Source organism: Podarcis raffonei, chromosome 13 (genome assembly GCF_027172205.1).
Source record: "Podarcis raffonei isolate rPodRaf1 chromosome 13, rPodRaf1.pri, whole genome shotgun sequence".
NCBI classification, from domain to species: Eukaryota; Metazoa; Chordata; class Lepidosauria; order Squamata; family Lacertidae; genus Podarcis; species Podarcis raffonei.
This window is the reverse complement of record NC_070614.1, coordinates 32,657,868-32,682,867: the sequence shown is the minus strand read 5'-3', so window position 1 is coordinate 32,682,867 and position 25,000 is coordinate 32,657,868. Positions and strand designations below refer to the sequence as shown.

At 42.0% G+C, this 25,000-nt stretch overlaps 1 protein-coding gene across 6 annotated transcripts; it reads right to left on the bottom strand.

Moving 5' to 3' along the window:
• Positions 1–17: 17 nt before the first annotated feature.
• Positions 18–23,102, bottom strand: LIG1 (DNA ligase 1). 6 transcript variants are annotated; one of them, XM_053363887.1, is made up of 28 exons: positions 22,980–23,102; positions 20,886–21,038; positions 20,105–20,191; positions 17,283–17,439; positions 16,823–16,934; positions 15,663–15,773; positions 15,390–15,545; positions 15,135–15,290; positions 13,957–14,068; positions 11,876–11,974; positions 11,173–11,229; positions 10,907–11,079; positions 10,568–10,734; positions 9,367–9,443; positions 8,986–9,077; positions 8,081–8,180; positions 7,370–7,455; positions 6,211–6,326; positions 6,015–6,110; positions 5,759–5,869; positions 5,371–5,442; positions 5,085–5,229; positions 4,683–4,765; positions 4,168–4,320; positions 3,851–3,904; positions 3,329–3,472; positions 1,113–1,205; positions 18–330 (listed from the first exon to the last, which is right to left on the bottom strand). In XM_053363887.1, exons 2-28 carry the CDS (start codon positions 20,915–20,917, stop codon positions 253–255), a joined length of 2,919 nt encoding a protein of 972 aa, XP_053219862.1. In that variant the 5' UTR covers positions 20,918–21,038; positions 22,980–23,102; the 3' UTR covers positions 18–252. The 6 variants fall into 6 exon arrangements, 5 of the variants coding, with proteins under 5 accessions (XP_053219862.1, XP_053219866.1, XP_053219865.1 ...); XR_008327412.1 differs by lacking the exon at positions 18–330 and adding an exon at positions 2,428–2,514 and having other exon boundaries at positions 1,111–1,205; XM_053363891.1 differs by lacking the exon at positions 15,135–15,290.
• Between the last annotated feature and the right edge of the window lie 1,898 nt (positions 23,103–25,000).

Sequence of the window (25,000 nt, the reverse complement as noted above, 5' to 3'; positions counted from 1 at the left end):
GCAAATGATACAGGCAGTTACCAAAAATACAAGGGTTTATTAACAGACCATCATCAACTCAACATATGCCTGCATTTGGGCGAGCGCAGGGAAAGCAGCAGGGCCTTATCAGAACATGCCTCATTGTATCTTTACCACAGCTCCACAGAGTTGGGGTACATTCATTAGATAAAGTCTGAAGAGGGCACCAAGATTCTACCTTGACTCCAAGAGGGGTTCAGCAAAAACCCTTTCACAATCAGATGAATAGGATTAGTAGAAATCATCATCTCCTTTTTCCACTGATTGCTGATTCAGAATCTGCTGCTGCTTCCGGTACAACTCAGCCACCTGCAGCCAGAGAAATATTATGGAAAGCTGTCCATTTTCCATTGCCATTCACCATAGTTACCCTGCACACTGCTACCTAGTCCTTATCTACAGTTCCAGTGGGTGGAATCCAACGTAGCACTATGGAGAACATTCTGTCAGTGCAAGGGTTTCTGTTTACACAATGGAACATTAACCCTAATTCAGTTCCAGGGGGTTCTCCTAATTCTCTGGGGAGGACATGGGGCACATAGTGGGGAGGAGAGGGAGGAAGTCCTATTGTGCAAGCAGAATTCCTTGTGTTGAAGGAATGTGTTAGAATATTGCCCAGTGTTCCTAAACCTTTAGATCTCTGGAGGGAGATGGTTCCTTAATGTCCTAAATTGTACAGTGGTACCTTGGGTTACAGACGCTTCAGGTTACAGACTCCGCTAACCCAGAAATAGTACCTCGGGTTAAGAACTTTGCTTCAGGATGAAAACAGAAATCGCGTGGCGGCAGCGGGAGGCCCCATTAGCTAAAGTGGTACCTCAGGTTAAGAACAGTTTCAGGTTAAGTTCTTAACCCGAGGTACCACTGTATATGTTTCCAAAGAAAAACGAGGCCAATCTCTTGCATGTCACAGATCTGTCAAGAAAACCTGAAGATGATCCCTTCTCCCTCCTCACCCGCTTCTTACCTGGTCTATAGAAATTAAATACTAGAGTAGTAAAAGGAAAAGATGGCTCTGCAGAGTCTGCAAACAATGACTATTAGACCCATAGACTACAATCCCATACATATGTATCCTCCCGCCACTGTACCTGAGTACTGGCAGTGGCTTCCTCTGGTTTCTTATCATCACGGATGCGTACGAATCTGGGAAAGCGGAGGGAGATGCCCTTTTCTTCATCAACCTGGAGTGGAAAGATTTGCTGGTCAGAAGTTTAGGGTTGGATGTTTCAGTGCCTCATTTGTACAAGGCAGTTTCCCCCAAAGTATTTTATCTGGAGTTCTAGCCAATTTCAGAATTTGGTGATTTGGATAGCAAGGGAAGAGAAACAGTATAGGGTATGCCCTTCTGCAATACAGTTTTTGCGATGCGATACTTATTTTAATTCTGAAGAGGCAAATTTTAGTGTCTAGATTACTTGAAGCACTGACTACTCTTTCCTTGTCCAGAACTAAGCCATGATCTCTTCGGAGCAATCTAGACACTGCTTTTCTGCATATGCGCGGCTCTTTCTATCCATGTCTGCGTGCATATGTATACACTGCAGAAGAAAAAAAATCTGAGGAGGAACACACATGAAATACACCAATAATACAGAACTGAAAAATTTGCTCAGACCAATTGCAACGTCTATCTAAAAGTCAACATTATGACTGATATGACTGAGAGCCAGTGTGGTGTAGCGGTTAAGAGCGGTAGTCTCATAATCTGGGGAACCGGGTTCGCGTCTCCGCTCCTCCACATGCAGCTGCTGGGTGACCTTGGGCTAGTCACACTTCTCTGAAATCTCTCAGCCCCACGCACCTCACAGAGTGTTTGTTGTGGGGGAGGAAGGGAAAGGAGAATGTTAGCCGCTTTGAGACTCCTTAAAGGGAGTGAAAGGCGGGATATCAAATCCAAACTCTTCTTCTTCTTCTGATCTGATATACTGAAGCACCAATGACAAGACATTTCACGAAACATTGAAAAAATGTTTGCCAGTGTTAAGCCACTGGCCATAATAAACTTGCATGTTTTACAAAATTCTAAAAACATGAAAAACTATGTAAAACATTACACACTCCACAATACTGTGCAGTAGTATACAAACTATACCACAATTTTGGCAGCACATGATTTGAATGGATAAAATATAACTTGCCACAAATTACATAGTATGGTTACCAATAGGACAAATAGTACAACTTTGTAAATAGCTGCAAAATATTGTTCAACAGTAATTGTATGTTCTAAGCAGAAGAGCCCAGAGGAGTTTAACTATGATGGATGTCAGGACATTCACCGAGCATGTGCCAGAAATAATAATTTATGTGTGACTTTGGCATTGATGCTTCTAGAAACAGGGTGCTGAAGGTCTTTCAAGGTTAGCACACTTAAATATGAAGTAATCTTCCAAGAAACGTTACCTGTCTTTAAATTATTAAAGGCAAGTGATGGATTTCAGCCAGATCAAAGTGTCATCCACCTTCTCTACAAAATTTATTTTTTCTAACCTGCACCCACAGAAGCAATTATATATATATATATATATATATATATATGGTGCAGAATTTACTGTTAATTGCTACGTGTGTTTATAATCAAATGAACAACTAATGTGCTTCTGTGGGTGCAGGTTGGACAGTGTTCTCGAAGCTACAAACATGAGCCTGACCAAACTGCGGGAGGCAGTAGAAGACAGGAGTGCCTGGCGTGCTCTGGTCCATGGGGTCACAAAGGGTCGGACATGACTAAACAACAACAACATATATATATAGAGAGAATGTTTTTCAAATAAGATGTGTTACATATTAACAATTGCTTCAAAATCCCATGAGGAATTCCTATTTAACACATAATCTCTGAAAAAAAAGAGTATGTGGTCAAAATTAGTTAGCATTTGACTGTGTTTGGACAATAAAGTTTTGTGGTTTTTCACTAGCACGTTTTCAGTTTGGCACAATGATTTACACCTAGTTGTCTTTTGATTCTCCAGTGACAAAACCTAAAGAGTGTCTTTATATAGCATGCTGAATTAATGTTCTCAGAGAACTTTGCATTAAAAAGATTTCCTGAATAGTTACATCCTACTCATTACCCACTGTGTATCTAATCAGAATGATTAATGTGAACAAAAAATAGTTTCCTAACTCAAGGTATGTGTGTACTGCCCTTCATACAAATTTATTCCAGGGTGGGACAGTTCAGGAACAAAAAGCAGGTAAGTGAAGTATATGCATCTAAGCCTGTCCTACGGATAGTTTTGAGAGGTTTAGTGTAGAATTATCATACATACAATCTCTCACCAATGGCCCATCAATCACTCACCAAACCAGCTGCTGCTTTGTGGACTGGAGAAATGGATAAGTCAGCACACCTCACCTCCCAGACATGCTGAGCCTCTAGCCAGTGGTCAGGCTCAGCTGTTCCACCCCAGCGGTAGTAGGGTCGTGGCTGTGGAATCACATAGTCCTGCAATATAGAGACTAGAATAAGTAGTATTTGTATGGACTAGTCCAGAGGAGTTTGCACAATCGTCACTGTCACAACATGATACAATCTTCCTCTGGGCTCTACTTATAGCTGAGGGTTGGATGCCCACTAAGACTCTCTAGGCATAGGACCCAGAACACTGGCGTTTCTCCCCTATAAATCAAGAAATAGTTGACTAGGGCAGAAGGCCAGATCCAAGGAGGATGGACTCCCTTCTTTGCCACTCCTAGCTCCACATAAATAGAAATTCCTTGTAAAGCGATAAGGTGGGGGTGGGGGGAATGAGAATTTCTTCTGTATCCAAGCATGGAGGGACATACAGGAGGATAGTTTGTCAGAGCAGAAAAAAGCTCCTACCTTGAGAGAGGTGTGGAATTCTTCTAGGTCGTAATCTGTGAATCCACAGCCGATCTGAGAGTAGAGGGGAAACATGGCTGTTAGGGAAGTGTTGCCTTGCAGAGCTGGCAAACCCATGCGCTGAACATGATGTGGGAAGTGCAAGACCCACTCAGTTTGCTTCTCAGACTACTTTCATCTACCCTCCTGCCTTTTAACTTATAAAATGGCAACAAACAAAAGTACTTTTTAAAGTTTTGGGCCAGGTGCACTTGATGCAACAGGGCACCACTAAGCCAAGTGTCCTTAACAGTTGGGTAATCCTGGGGATGCCTTACCTTGCAGATGCTCTGGAACTCCTCGCTATCATCATCATAGCAAGCCAAGAGGAAACAACCATATACGCCTGCACGTTTGCCCTTGCCCAGATAGGCACCGATCACCACAAGGTCCAAGGTGTCGCCAACACCTTCCAGATAATCTTTCTTAAGCTGGTATGGAAAACAGAGTTACTAAGTTGAGCAACTTGTCTGTTCAGGCATATGGGCTGAACTTGTATCTTTGTCTGGAACTTTCAAATGATGCAAATTTTTATTCTGAATTTGAGGTATATAATGTTGCTTTTATGAATTTTTGCTTATAATATCATTGTCAGCATTCCATAAGGACATTTTATTCAAATGAAGAAGCAAGGAGGAAAATAAATAAGATCCCCTCCTCCCTCCAACAAGAGCACAGCCAATTTGGGGAAGGAAGGGGGCAGGATCTTCACTCCTGCCTCAGGTCAGTCGAGTTAAAGCAGACTTTCTTTTGCCAGGTGGCACTACAAGCTGGACTGGGATTCTGTTCTCACCTTCAGCCAGTTGTGAGATCTCTTTGCAATTTCGTATGTGGCATCCACTTCCAGTGTTTTCACCATTAGCCCCTCGCATGAATCTGAGGGAGACAAACCATCCTTATTATCCCAACCTTTATGGCACATTTATTTATCCTGCTCCTTTTGTTAAGGAGCTTTAAGCTGTCCACATGGTTCCCCCTATTATCCTCACAATACTATAAAATAGTTTAGGCTGAAAGAGGGACATGCTCAAGGTCACTCAGTGAGCTTCGTGTTAAGCACAGAATTAAACCTGGGTCTCCTACCCATGACTGCACACTGGCTCTCATTGTGGGGGCTCACCAGGAGTCTAGAGCTTCTTATGTGAAATAGTACAGTGGCAAGGAGAACAGTGAGCCACCACTATCCCCACAATACCTTTGATGGAGCATTCCAGGAAATCTGCTATCTCATCAGTGTTACTAGTGTCCATGGAGGTTGCAAACAGGAACTGGCCTTCAACTTCATTGAAGGAATCATGAAGCAAAGCCCGGCGCTCAGATAGGGGTTTCCGGACTAGAGACTGGAAAGATGCACAATTACACGTTTTGAAAGGCAGATACAGAACAGGGAGTCCAGTGGGGTGAGGAAGGCCGAAAGCAGGGCATCAGGAAAACAAATGACTGAAAGCACCAAAGATCCAGGTAATACTGGATACACTTACCTGTCCATTAAGGAAGAGCATGTCGAATGCATACACACAAACCTGCACTCGGATCTCTGTGGCCTCTACATCCTGGAGAATAAAGGTGCAGTCAGAGAAAAGGGGAAGTACACATTTTCACAGGAAAAATTCTTTGAAATGTTTCTGCTTATTGGTTTTATTTTTCCTCACGTCTCTTGCACACCCCAACTAACAGATGCTAGAAGAGAAATCTTCTTTCCATATGCCGCACAATTTATTCATGGAAGGTACTCTTATTCCCAAAGCCACAACTCCCACATGCAATACTCTCCTTCCCCAATCCAAACATAATCCACCTCATTATAACTGTGGTGTGCACCATACCTGATTAATATTTTTGTAAAACAATCCAGCAGAGGCCACTTACCTTGCGCTTGCGGGTGGTGAGTACCTGGAATGGCTGGATCTGTTTGGAATCAGGATCCCAGGCCACAGCTTCTGCATCCAAAATGCATGATTGCACAGTGCTCTTTTTTACCTGAACAAGGGAGTGGATTTAGCTTAGCTTCCCTTTTGAGACCCAGTAGGTATAGAGATGACCCTGTGTTAGCAAGCCTCCATCACATTCTGTTCCCTCCTAGTTATGCACTCCCTTCACCCCATACTTCTAAATGTTGCTGCACCTTGGGGATACGGCTGACAATGTCGGGGTACTTTGTTGTGTTGTTCTCTTGGTTCCGGCTATAGACGTGCACTTCTCCATTCTCCAGGATGTGTATCTGTGAGAAAGGAAACAGTTGAGCTTGAGCTACAAATTGAAAAGGGATGGGGGTGAATTCCCCTTTTTGGTCTTACACCACGCATCCTTAGCACCCTTACCTGTGCTCGCTCCCCATCGTATTTGTATTCACAGGTGAAAGCTGCCTCTTCAAATCGCTTTAGTATCTCCCCAATTCCCCTTGTTGGGTGAGCCAGCATGGGCTTCAGTGGAATCCCTGTGGGGAAAGTACACAAGCTGAGATTTGCAACAACAGTTTAATCAGCAAGTCATTGGAAGGGAAAGTGACAGAGATCCCTGTATGGAAAAGATCAGGATTCAGGAAACATATGATGGTGATGGAGAAGAAAGGGGTAAGGGAAGCTCAACATTTCCCCCCCTATTAATATAGCCTCAGCCCAGTATACCCAAAGGTATACTATTCTGCCCAGACACTGAGGTCCAGCTCAGAGGGCCTTCTGGCGGTTTCCTCACTCAAAGATGTGAGGTTACAGGGAACCAGGCAGAGGGCCTTCTTGGTGGTGGTGCCCACCCTGTGGAACGCCCTCCCATCAGATGTCAAGGAAATAAACAATTATCTGACTTTTAGAAGACATCTGAAGGCAGCCCTATTTAGGGAAGCTTTTAATGTTTGATGTTTTATTCTGTTTTTAATCTGTTGGGAGCCACCCAGAGTGGCTGGGGACACCCAGCTGGATGGACGTGGTATAAGTAATAAATTTATTATTATTATTATTATTATTATTATTATTATTATTATTAATTCTTCCCAATTTAAGTATGGAGTTCCCAATTTAAGAGATTCCAAAACATGAAGTCATGCATGACAGAGTCACTTCTTACTGTTGTTATAGACAACATCTGTGTTTTAAAATATACACCCACAACCAAGAGGGTTAGAGACTGGTTTATTTTGTTTCTGTAAATGAAAGCATATGTTTTTTAGAAATTTTTTGTTTTGCACTGGTTAACAGTTTTCAGAAGAAAACTGAGAGAAGGGCAAAAAAATTCTAGGCAGAATCAGCAAAAAAGGTGGAGCTAGCCAGAACCCTGATCAGTGGCAGGACTAGAACTGAGGACTTTCTCCCTTGTATTGCAGCTAATTTGAATAGCCCTGCATATTGGTGTGAGAGGGAGGACCAACCCATCTGAAGATTCCCTCCTCCTTGTAGAATAAATAATTCTGGAAAAGAGGTAAACACTCTGCTGAAGGCAATACATTAAATTTCCTTCCACCCACAAGACAAATGTTCTAGGTACCTGGTGTGATCTTGCAGTGATGAGGCAGACTCTCCACACCATGTTCCAGAAGGACAGGCACAATAGTATCATAATTTGGCAGCTCACTGAAAACAAAGTAAACCAGAATGACTTAAGATTTCTGCTAAGGCCTTGGTTCCAAGCCAAGGTCTTGCAAAAGAGTAGTACTGCTTGCAGCCCTAGGCTGCTGATTCAGAAGCCAGCACTACTCATGCAGCACTCCCTATGGCTATGTATGTCTTCTCTGGCATTTATTTGCTCTTGCAGAAAGTTCTATCAGGCTCCAGGTTGTAGGAAAGAAAGGCTAACGTGAGAAAAACCCACATTTTACTACTAATTTGATAATTTGCACTCCAATCTGATTACAATACAATAAGAGCAACCCTCTCCCCTTCCCTCCCCAGAACAAGGAGTGCATTTAGGCGTTGGGTGGGGTAGGCTGAGTATACACATAAAATGCAAACTAGCAGATTAACAGTGCCCACGATTACTATTTTACGACACGTGGTTATTCTTATCATCCCAAAATGGATACACTTATTTATTTTAGTCTGGAAAGGCCCACATACACGTGGCTGAGAGCAAAAATATCTGATATTCCTTGAGGTCCCGTTGCTCTTTGAAACTTTAGCTATTTCAGCCTCTGAAGACAGAGAACTAGGGACAGATGAAAAACAATTGGGGCTGAACATTAAGCAGAATGTTACTTACCAGAAGGCCTGTTTAACAATCAATGCTCTCTCGTCCAACCAGTTTTTGCGCACTTCTGCAGACTTGCCCTTTGAAGCATCCAAAACTCCTGGGGGAAATTCTATAGAGGGAAGAAATATATCTATTCCCAGTGGCTCACATATAAACTGCTAAGGTCCCTGTAGCTGGGATGTGCCTCTTTGTTTATGATTTCACTATGAAAAATACAGAATCTGTTAAACGCAGTTTTCAATTTTAATTCCTAACCCTTAAGCTTCCAAGATAACAAGGAAGTTTTTATACATATACAGTATCTGGAAACAGATCAAGAAACAAAGGGAAGCAGAGCGTGCTTAAATACCGTATTTTTTGCTCTATAAGACTCACTTTTTCCCTCCTAAAAAGTAAGGGGAAATGTGTGTGCGTCTTATGGAGCAAATGCAGGCTGCGCAGCTATCCCAGAAGCCAGAACAGCAAGAGGGATTGCTGCTTTCACTGCGCAGAGATCCCTCTTGCTGTTCTGGCTTCTGAGATTCAGAATATTTTTTTCTTGTTTTCCTCCTCCAAAAACTAGGTGCGTCTTGTGGTCTGGTGCGTCTTATAGAGTGAAAAATACGGTATATTGCAAAGTTCCGTATCATTCATGGCTACCACAGCCCAACTTTTTGTCTTTCTCCTATTCCTTCTCCTCCATGACTCAAAGCTTCAAATTCCACACACTTACAAAATCTCATCTTTGGAAATAAGAGACCCATTTATTTGCATTTAATTCTGACCAATTGCAAAATACACATTACTCTTGTCCTGTGGATGGCACCAAATTCCCTACATGCAACATCCAACTGCTTGACACTGGACACTAACTATTCCCAGCTGCAACACAACACAGCTCCAACCCTCACTGCTGTACTGTATCCTGAACTCACTTTGTCCTGGAGGAGTGAGTGATGCTGCCTGGGCCAGAGCAGACAGGACAGACTGCTCTGCTAACCCAATCCTCAGTTTTCCTTCTAGTGACCTGTGATACAAGAAAAAAACCCAATTGTAACATTACAAGGCTGGAATTGAAGGCTCTAGGAGAACTCTGTGTGTGAATGGGTCTGTGCTTGTTGGAAGCAGGGTTATTAGGAGTGGGGACTGAGAAATAGGGTGGTGTGTGGCAACAATAAACCAACGGGTAAGATAGGAGTGGGAGAAATAACTTACAGTATAGTTTTAGGGAACAGAATGTTACAGGGGTGCAGTATGGAGGTGCTAAAGTGAGGATATGAGAGGAGGCACACTAGAGGAAGATCTATCTCACTCACCGAGCAACGTAGCGAGCCTCTGAATAGCGACAAGCAACAAACAAAGTCTTGATAATGTCAATCTTCTTGTTCATTGACTGAAAGGAGCACAAATGGGAGTTAATGTTGAGATGCACCTGGAGGGAAAGGCAAGCTGGCACATACTTCAGGAACTCTTTTTAGTGTTATATAATGAAATACAGTGGAATCCCCATTCATCTGCCATACATGAAGCATATATCTTGGTTGCTTCAGACATCATGTGAAGACATATATTTTTGCCCAGCTTTCACTGACCTGAAAGAATGACCCCTGATGTTTCTGAATTCCTGTGTTTAACTGATCCTCTTTTTATAATGCTGTTTTACTGCTTTTAATTGTTTTTATGCCATTTTTGTATACTGCTTACAGATTTTTAAATATTAAGTAGCTTAGAAATGCTTTTAAATGAATGAATGAATGAATGAAGATAGCAAGCTCACAAAAATTGTGTTCAAGTTAATGCTTTTACAACACCCCTCCCAGATATTAGCTTATAGCTATGTTCCCTTGGGGACTCTGCAGCCTATCCTTTGTATGATTTGTAGTAAAAGAGCAGCCCAATCTAAAAGTACAGAGAAAAACCCTCTGCTTTAGAATCCTTGTACTATATGAGAGCCCTCGTACCACACATGTATACTCCTTTAGCACAGCATTATCTGTGCTTTCTTGGAAAATATCACATCAGATATGTTGTACCAAATGCACATTAGAGGAGAAACGCTTTGGGGGTGGTGAACTAGATTTGGATGGTGGGCCAGAATTATATCTCTCCACTGTGTAAGACAAATTTGGTAGGTGGGAAGGATGGTCCACCTGTCAATCGTCTGGTGTTATAACATCATATGATCTTTTTTGCCTGCAGTTTCAAATCCAACTGTGCAGGCAAGTGCACTGGTTGCAAAGCTCCTTTCAAAGTGTTTCACTGGTGGTCAGGTCTTGCAAAGCCTGTTGCACAAACCATAGCAAACCTCCTTTGGCTAAGCCAGGTCTTTACATGCTCCACAGATGAGTGTGGCTTGACAAAAAGGGGCTAGCAGGCCAAATTAGACCCATGTGCTGGAGGTTCTAAGTCTCTGCTTTAGGCTTAACCTGACCTCAATCTTGCCCCTTCCCCAGATAACCCAATGCTTTCTCTTGACTCCTGTCCCTGACCATCCGTGCCCAATCATCCATTACTTACAGAGCTTCCTGTCATGCGCCCAATGGCCTGAAGTTTGCCAAAGACAGAAGCAGCATCAAGCTTGGGTGGGGCAAACATGGTACCCTGTGTAGTGCGGCTACTCTCAGCAACCAAACCTAGGTCTCCCTTTTCTGCTGCTTCTGCCTTGATCTGGTCCAAATTACGACCTACAGAAGGAAGGAAGGACCACAATGATCATGAACACCATGGTCTAGCTCAATCGCCAATTTCTTATGAATTCCTGACAATCTCATCATTTAGATAAGGACAGAGGCAGCCATTATTACATTGGTGCTGAATGCCTGGAGATTAGCAGTAACTGTAACTGGGCAAACTCACCTGTGGCCTGAGCCAAAGCTTTCATGAGGATGGTTTTACCAATGCCCAACTCTAGGCCCTCATATGCTGGGCCTAACCGGTTGAGACAGAGGTAGACACAGGGCAGCAAGTCTTCTGGAGACAGAGCAATCACAGAGCGGAAAAGATTGCTCAGGGTCTCTATAATTTTCAACCTGGCAACATAGATCAGAAGCGTATTAGAACAGCTTGTGGTCAGATAAAATGCTACCCCCATTCATTCCATGAATTCTAGAAAGTGACCTTACCGGGCAGATTCCTCCTCAATCTTCTCAAAGGTACGAGCTACTGCCAGGTATGGTACCCTGTCAGAGGAATGAGGACATGACACTGGTTCAGAGCCATGTAGCTAAATAAGGATCAGGCAACAGAGTCAGTTGCTGCTTTCTTGTACCTTTTACATCGCCTGGCAAGGGCTGTGGTCATAGAATGTGAGTATTAAAAAGTCTTAAGTCATACCAAGAAGTCCATCCACCTTCTGCATTGACTGAAACAAGTAAGCCAAGATACACCATAGAAGAAAGCCACTTTTCCCCTCCAACCAAAGCAAACATGGAGCGACAAACCAATGACAAGAGTGCTTTTTTGGACCGTTTAGATTCTGACCTCAGGGCAGGAATTGGATTAGATGATCAATGCAGTAATTTTCAGCACTATGATTCTATGGTCAAGCATGAATGTGGCCAACATGAAAACAGACTATCCAAACAGGATGGCTAATCTTTAGCCTTCCTGATGTTGCTGGCCTGCCATCTTCCCTGACTATAGGCCATGCTGCCTGATGGGAGTTGGGAGTCCAACAACATCTGGGGGTCACAGGTTAGCCACTTGTTAACTATGCTCTCTAGTTCTTGGATTATAAGGGGTGTATGAAGGTAGACTATGGAAACAAGGGTTGCAACTAACAGCCTTCTGTCACACAAAAAAGGCCCCCACCCTAGCAGCACTTACCTCTGGCCAGGGCCCCAACAAGCATCATTTATAGGATGATAATTTCCCTTCATTGGGTTGTAATTTGTAGGCTCAAGTGTAAGAGATGGCTTGGCAGAACTATAAAAGTAGGAAATAGGCATGCAGTTTGACTGTGACCGTCATGTATGTGTTCAGGCAACTTAGCAAATAAGTCCACAAAGGTTTCAAACCATTAACCTTTTTCTCTTAAAATAAATTAGTTCACCTGCACATGCATAATCCACTGTTACTTTGTTTACAAGAATTCTCCATCTTCTGATGCTAATTTCTGGCTCAGCACAAGCAAGTGGTTATTTATAGATCTCTCGTAAAGACAGACTGATAGGATCCAAAATGGTTCAGAGTTGGTAATTGGTAATCTTATTTAAACAAACTAGCACTGACAAGAGCTGAAACTTTCTAGCATTACTAAATACACATTAGTTAGAAAAAGATAAAAATAATATAGTCAAAACCATTTTAGACCCCACATGTGACTAGATACTTGAGGGTGTGGAATTCAATGGCACCTTGAGAAATATTAACAACCCCAACTCTTCCCACAAAGCCAGCCAAGACCTAGGTCAACACATATTATTTCCCCAGGCATTCTTTACCCAGTCTGGGATTGGAGTTACTAGCTTTTTCTTATAATCAGTACTAAGCTAATCAAAGCTCTAGGGATAGCCTTCACAAATGTGAGAAGGAACAGAGAAGACAACTAAGTAAAATTAGCAACTCATCAAGTGAATGAAGGGGCCAATAATGACCACAATCAGTGCTTTTTTTTCAGGGAGTACTCAAGGGTACACATTAACAGCTTCATGGTGAGTACCAGTACAGTGGTACCTCGCAAGACGAATGCCTCACAAGACGGAAAACTCGCAAGAAGAAAGAGTTTTCCATTTTTCGAGGTGCTTCGCCAGACGAATTTCCCTATGGGCTTGCTTCGCAAGAAGAAAGCCCATAGGGAAATCTCCGGGGACCTCTTTTAAAATGCTGGCGGTCGGGAGCAAAGACTTTCGCCCACCGCCGGCCTTCAGAAGAGGTCCTGGACCTCTTCTGAAGGCCGGCGGGGGGCAAAAGTCTTTGCTCCCGACCGCCTGCCTTCCCGGGACAGCGGAGACTTCTCCGCTGTCCCGGGCGATCTTAAAATGCTGGCGGGCGGCAGCGAAGCCTTCGCTGCCGCCCGCCAGCATTTTAAAATCGCCCCGGGACAGCCCTCCTGTCCCCGGAGCTTGCGGGGCGGGAGGTGGGGAGAAGGGCTTTTCTTCCCACCGCCAGCCTTCAGAACAGCCTTCTGAAGGCTGGCGGTGGGAAGAAAAGCCCTTGTCCCCCCCCCTAGCCTTCAGAAGAGGTTGGGGGACAGACTGTCCCCGGACCTGGTCTGAAGGCGGTTTCCATAGGAACGCATTGATTGATTTTCAATGCATTCCTATGGGAAACCGTGCTTCACAAGACAAAAAACTCGCAAGAAGAAAAAACTCGCGGAACGAATTAATTTCGTCTTGCGAGGTACCACTGTACCTATTTTTCTAGGGAAAAAAGCACTGACCACAACCATCAATTCAACTGTCTCATTGGACAAGGAGTTTCTCAAAGTATGCCTAGTTTATGCAGGAGAGAAGATGGGTAAGAATGAAGGGTGATTGTGGTGGGTTTCCTTACTTGGGAATGAGCAGAAACATAGACCAATTCCTCTATACAAACAGTGAAACAGAAAGTTCAAAGTTTGTCAAGGCACTGTCTGCCAGCCCTAACTTCTTATCAGCATGATTACAGTTGTTAGAAACAACAAACATAACATGTACAATTGTGGGGCTCCCATACAGTCCAAAACAGAAATATTTGAATTTATTGTCATCTATGGTGGTTTTTTTCTGTGGACAAAACACTTTACAGTCTCTCTTACTGTGCTGCTACCATTACCTTTGGTTTTCCCTCCAATCAACTCTCCCAAGTGAGCAAAAACTAGCTTGCTTCCATACAGAGTGGCTGGCAATTGTATGAATTCCTGCATGCACCTAACCTGGTGGTAACACAAAAGAAATATAGTGCCTCAAATGGCACTGATCACTTGCCAGTCAGCTTTGCTATTGGATTCATGGCCATTAAGGCTCTTTGGTGCAGGCATGATTCCTCCTATCACCGGCACTTCTTTTTTCTCTGTCTTCATAGAGGCTTTCCGAGGGGCTATAAGGCAGAAATGAGACAAAAGTGGCAGTTTCCCTCCATAGGCAGAACAACTATTTTGGAGTACTGATGAATCTATGAGAATTACCACAACCTTGGGAGGTACTGGGACCAAGTCTAAGACTTTGGAAGCATTCTGCAGTAGGCCAGACTCTTAGCCCCTTCTTGGACTATCAACAGTGAGATTTCAGAATCACTTCTTATTTTTCCTTTCCCTTTTTTATTCTATTAAATTTGTCAGTTGCTTTATCTTGCCTAGGGCAATCCAAAGCAACTTCCAATCAAACAAACAGACAATAAACCCCACATAGATACACTGAAACCAAGATGAAAGAGGAATACATTAAAAACATCCCACTCACTTCTAAAAGACCACAAATAGTTAAAAGTGAAAAAGGCCTGGTTATAAAGGGAAGTTTTTGCCTGGCACCTAAAGATATATAATAATAGGGCCAGGTGAGCCTCACTGGATAGAGCATTCCACAAACGAGGAGCCACTGCAGAAAATGCCAGTTCTTGTGTTGCTGACCTCTGGACTTCTTGCAGAGGAGGCACATGAAGAATGGCCTCAGATGAAGTGTGCAGGGTCTGGGTTGGTTCATATGGGGAGAGGTGGACCTTGAGGTATTGTGGTCCTGAGTAGGCCCAGAAGCTAATAGCAGCTAGTGCAGTCGAACCAGGATTGGTGTTATATGCTCAAGCCATCTTGCCCCAGTGAGCAACCTGGCCACTGAATTCTGCACCAGCTGAAGTTTCCAAACAGTCTTGAGAGGGAGACCCACAAACCTCCTGGCATCTGTTATCTCCGATGTTATGCAGCACAGTACTGGTGTAGAAGGTATTCTTTTTTCCACACAGTTCTTTGCCAATCCCTTTCAAATTTCCTTTCACAACCATTCTGACTAATTTTTTTTAAAAAACCATATATTTTCAAGAATCCAAAACTCTCATCATATAGTGGTTTCTAAATGGGGCCATGGATACATTCCCACACAACATTCTCAGTGGGGATCTAATAGAAGTAGTATCATTTGAGCATGAATAGTTGCATCTACCATATGCTCACCAAAAAAATTAGAGATGGGCTTGCTGGATAGCTTAGGGGGTGCTGGTGTTGTCTCTTCATCTGCATCTTGCTCAATTTTTACCTGCACCACTTCTGAATTATCATCTTTCATTTCTTCTGTCTTGATGGACCCCTCATCTGGCTCCCCTTTTGTGCCTACACAAGAAGGATACATTCCCACACAACATTCTCAGTGGGGATCTAATAGAAGTACTATCATTTGAGCATGAATATTTGCATCTACCATATGCTCACCAAAAAAATTAGAGATGGGGTTGTTGGATGGCTTAGGGGGTGCTGGTGTTGTCTCTTCCTCTGCATCTTGCTCAATTTTTACCTGCACCACTTCTGAATTATCATATTTCATTTCTTCTGTCTTGTTGGACTCCTCATCTGGCTCCCCTTCTGTGCCTACACAAGAAGGAGAAGACAAGATCTAACAGAATTCAAAGAAGGTTCAGTCTGGATACCTGGATATCATCTTGTACCTTTCTTCAGCCTTGCAACCAGGCATCAGAAAGTACTCACCCTCTCCATCCTCATTATCTCCTTTCCATCTTTTGGTACAATGTTCCTGCTGGATGCTATCATGGTTACTGACTTCTTCCTCTGCTTTACGTTTAGGGAGCTGCTTGCGTGCTGAAGGCAGAGATAAGTCTTGCTGATGGACAAATTGGCACTACAATTTTCTTAACAATTAAGATAATTTATTGTTGGTACAAACTAAAGTAAGAGTTAGTTGTCACCTCACTAGCCCCTCAGCCAAACTGAGATATGAAAGCTAGGAGCTAAATGTCACCTTAAACCTAGGTTATGGGTGCAACAATGGAATGTCACATTCACAGACATTAATGATGTTCAGGTCCTATGGGTTCTGTCTCTGCACTTGTCTAGCCATAATACCACACACTGATGTATTAGCCTGAGGGAATTTTCCCAAAAGGGTTAAGATGGTAGGCTGCTGAAAGGGAAGTGAAATATTTTAAGGGAAGCCTTAGAGAACACCATGTTGGAAGCCTTAGTTCCAGTTTTTCTTTGCCTGCATTCACTATTTGAAAATTCTTTGCATTTTTCTAGGATTGCTATGATTGAAAACTACTTCCCCAGGCTCTGGAATCTAATGAATCCCCTATGTGTATCTCAAACTGCAAGTTGCCCTTCTGTTCAGAGCCAAATTTCTCCAGTTAAGAGGAAACAGCCTGGTGATAAAGCCATTCTATTACTTTAAAGTGTGCAAGAGAATTTTCAACACATTTGTGATTTCAACCTGTTCTGCTGCATCAGAAAAACTATTTTATTGCAAGTTGTGGGTCCATCCATCCTTGCCATCTTAATTTTTCAAATGTGTAACACAGGGGAAATTAGGGAATTTAAATATGTGATGTGCATGTATGTAATAGTCTTTCCAAGTAGCTAAAAGAACTAGAAGTGGCACTGATCAATAAGCCCATATTCTAAACAGTGCATGCTTACTTAGAACTAAACCTCTCTAACTTCAAAGAAACTTACTTTCTTATGTGTTTAAAGAATAATTTCAAAAGAAATGCCACTAAAGAAGTCTTATAGCAGAGAGGTGAAAGTTGTAAGGTAAGAGCCAGGTCAATATTCAATTATACTATCATGTACAGAAGAAGAAAAAACCTACGATTTTATGGATGCTCTTGAAGACCAAATGGCTGGGTACCTACCTGTTCTGCGCCGGGGAATGTAGGTGGGTGAGGGCGAATTAGAGGTAGCTGGGCTGGTGCTTTGTGAGGTGCTCTGCGCAGGAATCTTTTGCTCAGGAACACAGTCAGAAACCTAAAAAGGCAGAACTGCACAGTAAAAAGGTGTCGGCAGAAGAAATAACTCCAAATAAAAGTGTTGCATTCTTGGAGCTGGGCAGGACAAGAAAACTACCTGAGAATCAATTTAATGTTGAAATGAAAGAGGCACTACAAAGGATGCGGTTTTGAGGGTGAAAGGGGGATGTAGCAGTCTTTATACATAGTGATGAACCAGGGCACCCTAAATACACTAAGTTGCTGGAAACTGAAATTACACCCAAAAGACCAGGGCTGCAAGACCTGAACTACAGTTTTCAGAGATGGATTGATTTCTGCATGAATAGTTATTCGAAGATCAGGGCATGTCAGAAAGGGGGCCTACCTGCTTGTTATTATCTGCCTCTGTATCCTTTTGTTTTGGTTTCCCAGAATCCTCTTCACTTTTAATAATGGAGGTGGTTTTTGGGGCTGCAGTATTCACTGGGGAATTTGCATGGTGTGTTGTACCATTTACCTGTGGTTCGGAATCTACAGGTTTCCTGAAAAGAGACAGATTGCTTAGCAACAGAACAACTGGACCTATTATTATTAACCCCAACTTTCCTCCAAAGACCTCAAGTTGGCAAACATAGTCTTCCTCAATCATTTTATACTCACAACAGCCATATAAGGTAGGTTAGGCTGAGAGATAATTACTGGCCCAAATTAATGAAGTGACCTTTATTGCTGAATGGGCATCTGAATTTGGATCTCTACAGTCCTAATCCAAAACTCTAACCTCTATACCATACAGGCTCTCCCATGTATGCACAAGCCAATCATCCATCCCTAATGTGGACTCTTTGAGCTGGATTCATTCCAAAATCCATTCTAGTTTATGTGCCATCAGCAAAGAGCAGGAGCAAAAGTTCTAGCAGAGAGGTTTAGGTAGCAATTACACTTCAGGCACATTGTGAAGAGGAAAAAAGAATTGATGGTGTGGCAAGAATTTACTTCTACACCACTTGTTCGTTACCCAGGTGAGGGGACAACTTTTAAATAAAACACGGAACCAAGAGAATTACAGCAAGATTCAGCAGATCCAGTTAGGGACTTGGAGTTTATTAGATACTATTGCAAAAGGACCAAATGAATGTGGCTATTCTAGTCAAACCACCACTTAAGAAGGTCTGCCATGAGAAGAATTAAAACAAGGGTTTTATAGGCACAGCACACAAAGAGTCATAAAACACCTAAGCATTCTCAAAACATAAACATCCTTCTACATACATCAAGAAAGGTTACACGACAAGTAAAACATATATGGTTCTATATATTCACCCCTGCAAACACCTTGAGATAGCCCAAGAGTGTCCTGGCTATTTGGTCTCAAATGATGCATTTCTATCACCATTTCCTTGGCAACCAGGCCTTTAGAAGGGTTGTTTACATTCCAGTTCCTATCTCACTTCCCTTGTCCCTGGGACATTTCAGGAAGCTTCATTGAGATGTTTGGATTTACACTCTGATGTTAACTAGAACAACATAACCATTTGTGCAACTTTCAAGGTTAGATAGGGTTTTTTGTTTATGGCCTAGAGAGCACAGGGGTTATAAAATATAGGCACACAGGAACCACACATAAAAACTATTCAGTGATGCATTCTATCTTTCTAAGCATTAGATGCCATTAATATTTGAAACATAATTAAATCAAAATGTACACCCTGGGTCTCTGATTCTTATATCAATGTCAAGGAAGTTGTACATAAAAAGTGAAAAAGCAAACAGTAAATAAAAGAACAAACAAACTTGTTCATGTTAATAGTTACATTAAATCCTGACACTAAAACACCTGTGAAGTCTCTCTTTCCATATTCTCCTGTTTTATTTCATGCTACTTGGACTACACTTCTCTACTCAGAATTAAGCCCTATGGATAGGCAAGAGTTTATTGGATTGCAGCTTTCTCCTAACCGATTCTAACTGCTTTGGAATGCTCTTGTCCATCACATGATACAGTTCCTTACCAACCTTCTAAGAGGGTCAACTCTTTTCAGTGTTGGAATGATAAATGCTCCCGCTCTATAATAACATAACACAACCCATGACATAATTATAACAAAAATTAAAATAGCAAACCAATAAAAATATATTTCATATTTAGACAGATAATGACCATATTGGATTGCTGAACAGTATTTTTGGTTTTCCTTTAAATTTCATTTTTAGCTTCAACAAGAAATCTGTTATCTTAAAAAGTGGGATATAAATGTAATAGCAGCAATTAAAGCTTCTTTACTTCTGAGAGAGAAACGTGGTAGAATTGAAAAGTGCTGCTTGGAAGTATAAAATTGTTTTACATTAACACTGTTCCTAATTTGTACTTCTTCACGTGTATTTATCTAATATCATTAAATGCATTTTAAATATTTTGAGAAAATACAGTGGTACCTTGGTTCTCAAACGCCTTGGTTCTTAAACACCGAAAACCCAGCTGTCGGCTATTGTTTCCAGGGCACCTGCACTAATCAGAAGATGTGCCTTAGTTTTTGAACATTTCAGAAGTCAAATGGACTTCCGAAATAGATTAAGTTTGGCGCTTTTGTTTTTGCTATTTATTTTGCATTTTTGTTTTTGAGGCTTTTTCAGTTCACTTGTTTTTGTGACTGTGTGGAACCCAGTTCAGCTACTGATGGATTGTGTGACTGCGGAAATGGATAAAAGTCCCCCATCCAAACAATGACTATCATCAGTGCAGGTAAGAAAAAAAGTAATTTTTATTTTTATCAACTACAATACTGTCTTATTTATTTTATAGTACAGTATATTGATTATTGCTTTTATTTTATGGATCAATGGTCTCGTTAGATAGTAAAATTCATGTTAAATTGCTGTTTTAGAGGTTGTTTTTAAAAGTCTGGAACGGATTGATCTGTTTTGTATTACTTTCTATGGGAAAGCACACCTTGGTTTTGGAATGCTTTGGTTTTGGAACAGATTTCTGGAATGGATTAAGTTTGAGAACCAAAGTAGCACTGCATTGTAAGAGTAAAACCAAAAGGCTCTTACTTAAAAGCACTGGTCTTCAGCAGATTTTATTGTGCATGTGTGGAATCTGGTATTCTGTGAAAATTTTGCATCCTGATTGTTTCAAACTGCATTAAAAAGGGGAGTAGTGTACAGTTTTGTCCATATACCAGTGCATACCCCAATGTGACTTACCTTTTGGGGGCAGGCTCCTCTTCCAGGTGCTTCTTCTCTGCTGCTTCTTTTCCAGGCTTTGTTTGTGCCAGGGGCTGGAAGAATGATCTGCCCAGATACAAGTAAATATGGTTATGTCTGTTATCTTCCTCTACTCCTGGCGGCAGAGTTCACCCACTTCTTTCAACAACAGGACTGAGGTTATCAGTACTTCTGGCTGTTCAAAAAGCCAATAGCTCCCCCCAATACCCAATAGAGTCACATATTATTACATGGGTATCTTAGGCAGATATAGTACGCATGATGATACATGGCAAGTCAGTGGTGGTGGAGTGGTTAGAGTGGCAGACTAGGAACTAGGAGAGCAGGGTTCAAGTCCTCCCATGCAGTCATGAAACTTGCTAAGTGACCTTGGGCCAACTAGTCTCTCTCAGCTTGACCTACCACACAGGGTTGTTGTGAGGATAAAAATAGGGAGAATGAGAACCATGCACACAGTACTGGTGGGTTGGAACCCACCAGTGGGTTGTGGCCTGATCCAAGGTGGGTTGCTACAGGAAAACTACCAACGTGCAAATGTATGGTAAAAGATTAAGAAATGGGTCCCCAAATGCATGTCTGGGTTAAAAGCGGGTATTGGGTGTGAAAAGGCTGACAATACCTGCTCTAAAGAACGATCACACTGTTCAGCCCAGCAAAAAATATTTGACAAGGAAACATTTCACCAAGTTGCCAATTTCTATGTTTGAACATTTGGGGGGGGGAAGTTCTCCTCATTCCCACATTCCAAAGTGATGCTTACCTTATAGTGCTTTGCATTGTGCAGATTTGCATAAGGGTAGTACTGAACCTGCTGTCAGAATAACAACTCAGCTGGCCTCTTCCACAAGGCAAAGAGAGCACAAGTGGGGTTCATGGAACAGGTTGTTAGATTCTATCCTCTCATGGGCTATAGCTGATAAAAATGAAAAGAGGAAGCAGATGAACAAACAAGTCATGCATTAGTTGGAGCCTGAGCTACTCCCAGAAGTATGGCAAGACCTCATCTGGGTTGATTTTAAAGTTCAGACAAATAAAATATAAATATTAATCCATCTCAAGATGCAGTACTTTATATTTTTCATGATCTTGCTTTAAGTGTTGATATCCATTCCAAGTCATTGTGATATGACAATTAGAAATGAATATATATATATATATATATATATATATATGGGAGCATGCTACGGAGTATACACGACACCTCAAACATTCACATATACATACTTGTACTGTGGAGGAAACCCAAAAGCATAGTATGAATAGCTAGTCTTATGAGACACAGCTGTCTGGTTCACAAGACACAAGTGTCTCCACAGTTACAGTTCCAGTTCCAGTTCCCTCCTAGGATGCACCAAACTTTGTCAGCTGAGAGACAGTGCTGTGAGCCTCCACAACCCTTTCACTAGGTACAAAAAAAGAGAGGATGGAGTTGGCGAGGGACTGACAAAGGCACCTTAGGAAAAAGAAGGAGAACACTTCCTGAAGGGTCACTTGGCCCCAGTAGTCCTTGAGACTAAAATGAATTTAAATAGGAAAGGGGGGGGGAATGCAGCTAACTTGTGCACCCTTCTACACGTAATCATACATGTATATAGTGAACTAATCAAGAACGACTACTGTACTAGCTAACGATTTTATATCCCCCGTCACTAACATGGATTAGAACTGTTTTACTCAACTGTGCATAAAACACCCCAACTACAATTTTGTATGTGTGTGTGCAGTCCTCCTGTAAATCCCTCGTAGTACTGTGTGCCACAGGACAGGATAGAAGGGGATGGCAGCTGCTGAAGATATGTGTGTGAAATTGATAAGGCTTTCTTTTAAAAAAGAAATTATGTTGAAACACTTTCTGTGGCACTACACAGCCAAGAGCATGTAACCTAAAAAAAGGAAAGATCTGTGAAGCAAAAGGGACAGCGGAGAAGCTACATTATCTGGTGCCATGTCTTTTTCAGGGTCCAGAGGAACATCCTTGTGCTTCAGCTGCATAGCAGAGAAATGCTAGACCTCTTAAGATTAATCGACTTACAAAAAACACAGTAGGCAAAACTCCTTGTAGCTGCTACATATGCTGCCTGATAGAAAGCAGGGACAGGGTCCCTGTGCCTTTAAAAGTTGTGGAAAAGGAGAAACTTCAGCAAGAGAGGCTTTCCTCTCCTTCCTAACTTTTGAAAGCGCAGGAACCTCAGCACCCAAACAGGCGTCTCACGTGCCCCACAGTTTTATCTAGTTTCTCGTGTCCTGCCACATTTTAAATGACCAAGAAACAGAACTCTGGATGTGGCAGGATTTGTTTCTTTCACCATGAACAGGCTGGTTGGCCCTTGTTGGCACGATAGTATCTCTGCCTGAGCCCCTTCATTTTGTATGAACAAACGTCGCCTCATCTTCTGTTGAAGAAAGGCGTGCGGGGGGGGGGAGGGGAGAGATAGAAAAACGCCGCCCTCATAACGGCGAATGAGACAAACAACGAACGAATAAACCGTTTTTCGTTTAAAGAACCCAATTCACTGAGAGGAGCAGAGGAGGTGAAAGGTATAGGCCGCCCCCCTCAGCAGCCACCTCCAACGGAGGTGATGGTGGGGGTGATGGGAGCCAAAGAGAATAATACCCGACGGCCTCTTGGGTCCCTGGGAAGAAGAGTAAGAAGAAAAAAGGGGCAGGTGAGGGGGCGCCTCCTTGGAGAACTGGGGTGGGGGGAGGGGTTGCCACATTCCCGCCATTCCCCCCTCGCGAAAGGGGGGGCCCCACTCTCTGTCTCGCGCTGCCCAGTGAATTCCCGCCAAAACTTTACCCCGCCCCTCCCCCCTCGTTGCGAAGGTTCCTTCAGCGGCCTGCACGCGACAGTTACCTGCACGAGCCTCTGCAACGTCGATATCGCTGTCTCTCTCTCTCTCTGCCGCTTTGCAAACCTTTCTATTTTTTTTCGCGCGAAAATCCAACTCTGACAGACGGAGCGACGTCACACACTCGACAACCCTCAGCACGCTGGGAAACGTAGTTTTCTGGTGGTGGTGGAGGGGAATCACTTCCCCCGTTTCCATCCTTCATTCCGTGGGCATGCTGGGAAATGAAGTCCGATCTTAGGCAGCCAAAGCGCTTTGTGCTACTTATGGTTCGGCGGAGGCATCCTAGAAAATGGATTTATTTATTTTTTTAGATCGCATTCCACTTTTTGATGTCCTGCACTCCGAACTGCTTAGCGAAGTGCGTGCTGGGAAATGTAGTCGATGTTTGTGAGTTTGGGCAAGTTCTGCAGTTAGTGAAGGCTCCATTAAATGATTTAATTCCAGTTTTCAGTACTCTTTTTATAGGACTGTGGCAGTTGCTCCTCTTATTGGGAGAAAACAGACACTACTGATTTGAAGGTGTGTTAGAACATTCGGTATTAATGGTTTAATGTCTGAATACGATATAAAGACTTACTTGAAAATAAAACCCCAAGGTGGTTGTCACCAATGGAGGCAAAAGCTCAAAAAAGGCTCAATATGGAGGCCAAGTGGCCAAAATATTGGGAGATTTTGGAGCAAGAAGGAGATAAATTGAAATTGCAGAGTTTTGAGAAATTAAAAGATAGAGTGCGAGATTGGCTTCACTATTATCAAATAAGAGAGGTATATAATTTGGACAAAAAAATTGGCTTCCAGGTGGAAAAATCAAAGTTGGAAACAGAACTGTTAGATCCCAAAACTAAGATACTTTCAAGAATGTATAACTTGCTGTTAAAATGGAATACTCAAGATGAAACGGTTAAATCTGCTATGATTAAATGGGCACAGGATGTTGGACATAATATTATGTTTGCTGACTGGGAACAGTTGTGGAACACAGGTATGAAATTTACGGCATGTAATGCTTTAAGAGAGAATATTATGAAAATGGTATACAGGTGGTACATGACACCAGTCAAGCTCGCAAAAATCTATCACTTGCCCGATAATAAATGTTGGAAATGTGAAGAAACTGAAGGTACATTCTTTCACCTTTGGTGGACATGCCCAAAGATTAAGGCCTTCTGGGAAATGATATACAATGAATTTAAAAAGGTATTTAAATATACCTTTCTGAAGAAACCAGAGGCCTTCCTCTTGGGCATTGTCGGCCAATTGGTGCCAAAGAAGGACAGAACTTTTTTTATGTATGCAACAACAGCAGGAAGAATACTCATTGCAAGTATTGGAAGACACAAGATTTACCCACCCTGGAAGAATGGCAGATGAAGGTGATGGACTATATGGAACTGGCAGAAATGACTGGCAGAATCCGTGACCAGGGAGAAGAGTTGGTGGAAGAAGATTGGAAGAAATTTAAAGACTACTTGCAGAAATACTGTAAAATTAAGGAATGTTAAAATGATGTTGGATGGAAAATAAGTGGTATTGGTAAAAAGTTTTACAAGAATATGCAAGTATGGATTGATAACGGTTAAAATATATATTTACAATAGGTGATGATATTGAGCTATGAAAAATGGTAGAGGGTAAGGATTTGCTGAAAGGACTTTTTAAATGGGAATACAAAAGGGGAGGTGTGAGGAGGTCAAAGAATTAAGGAAATGAGACTAAGGACTATTGAAAGATGGAGTTAATTTTGAATTTTATCTGTTTTCTTTCTTATATTTTGTTATTATGATATTTTCCTTTTTATATATACTTTTTCTATGTGTGTTTTTTCTCACTTTTTTTCTTTAGTTTGTTAATTTTTTATTTTGTATTGTGTGATTATATGTTTGTGTTTAAAACTTTAATAAATATTTATAAAAAAAAGAGAACATTCGGTATTAATGTAAAATAGTGGCATATAACCATGTTAACACTTTAGATCCAAACCAAATCCACTGTTTTTCTGCTCAGTCTTAAAACTGAGAAGGCT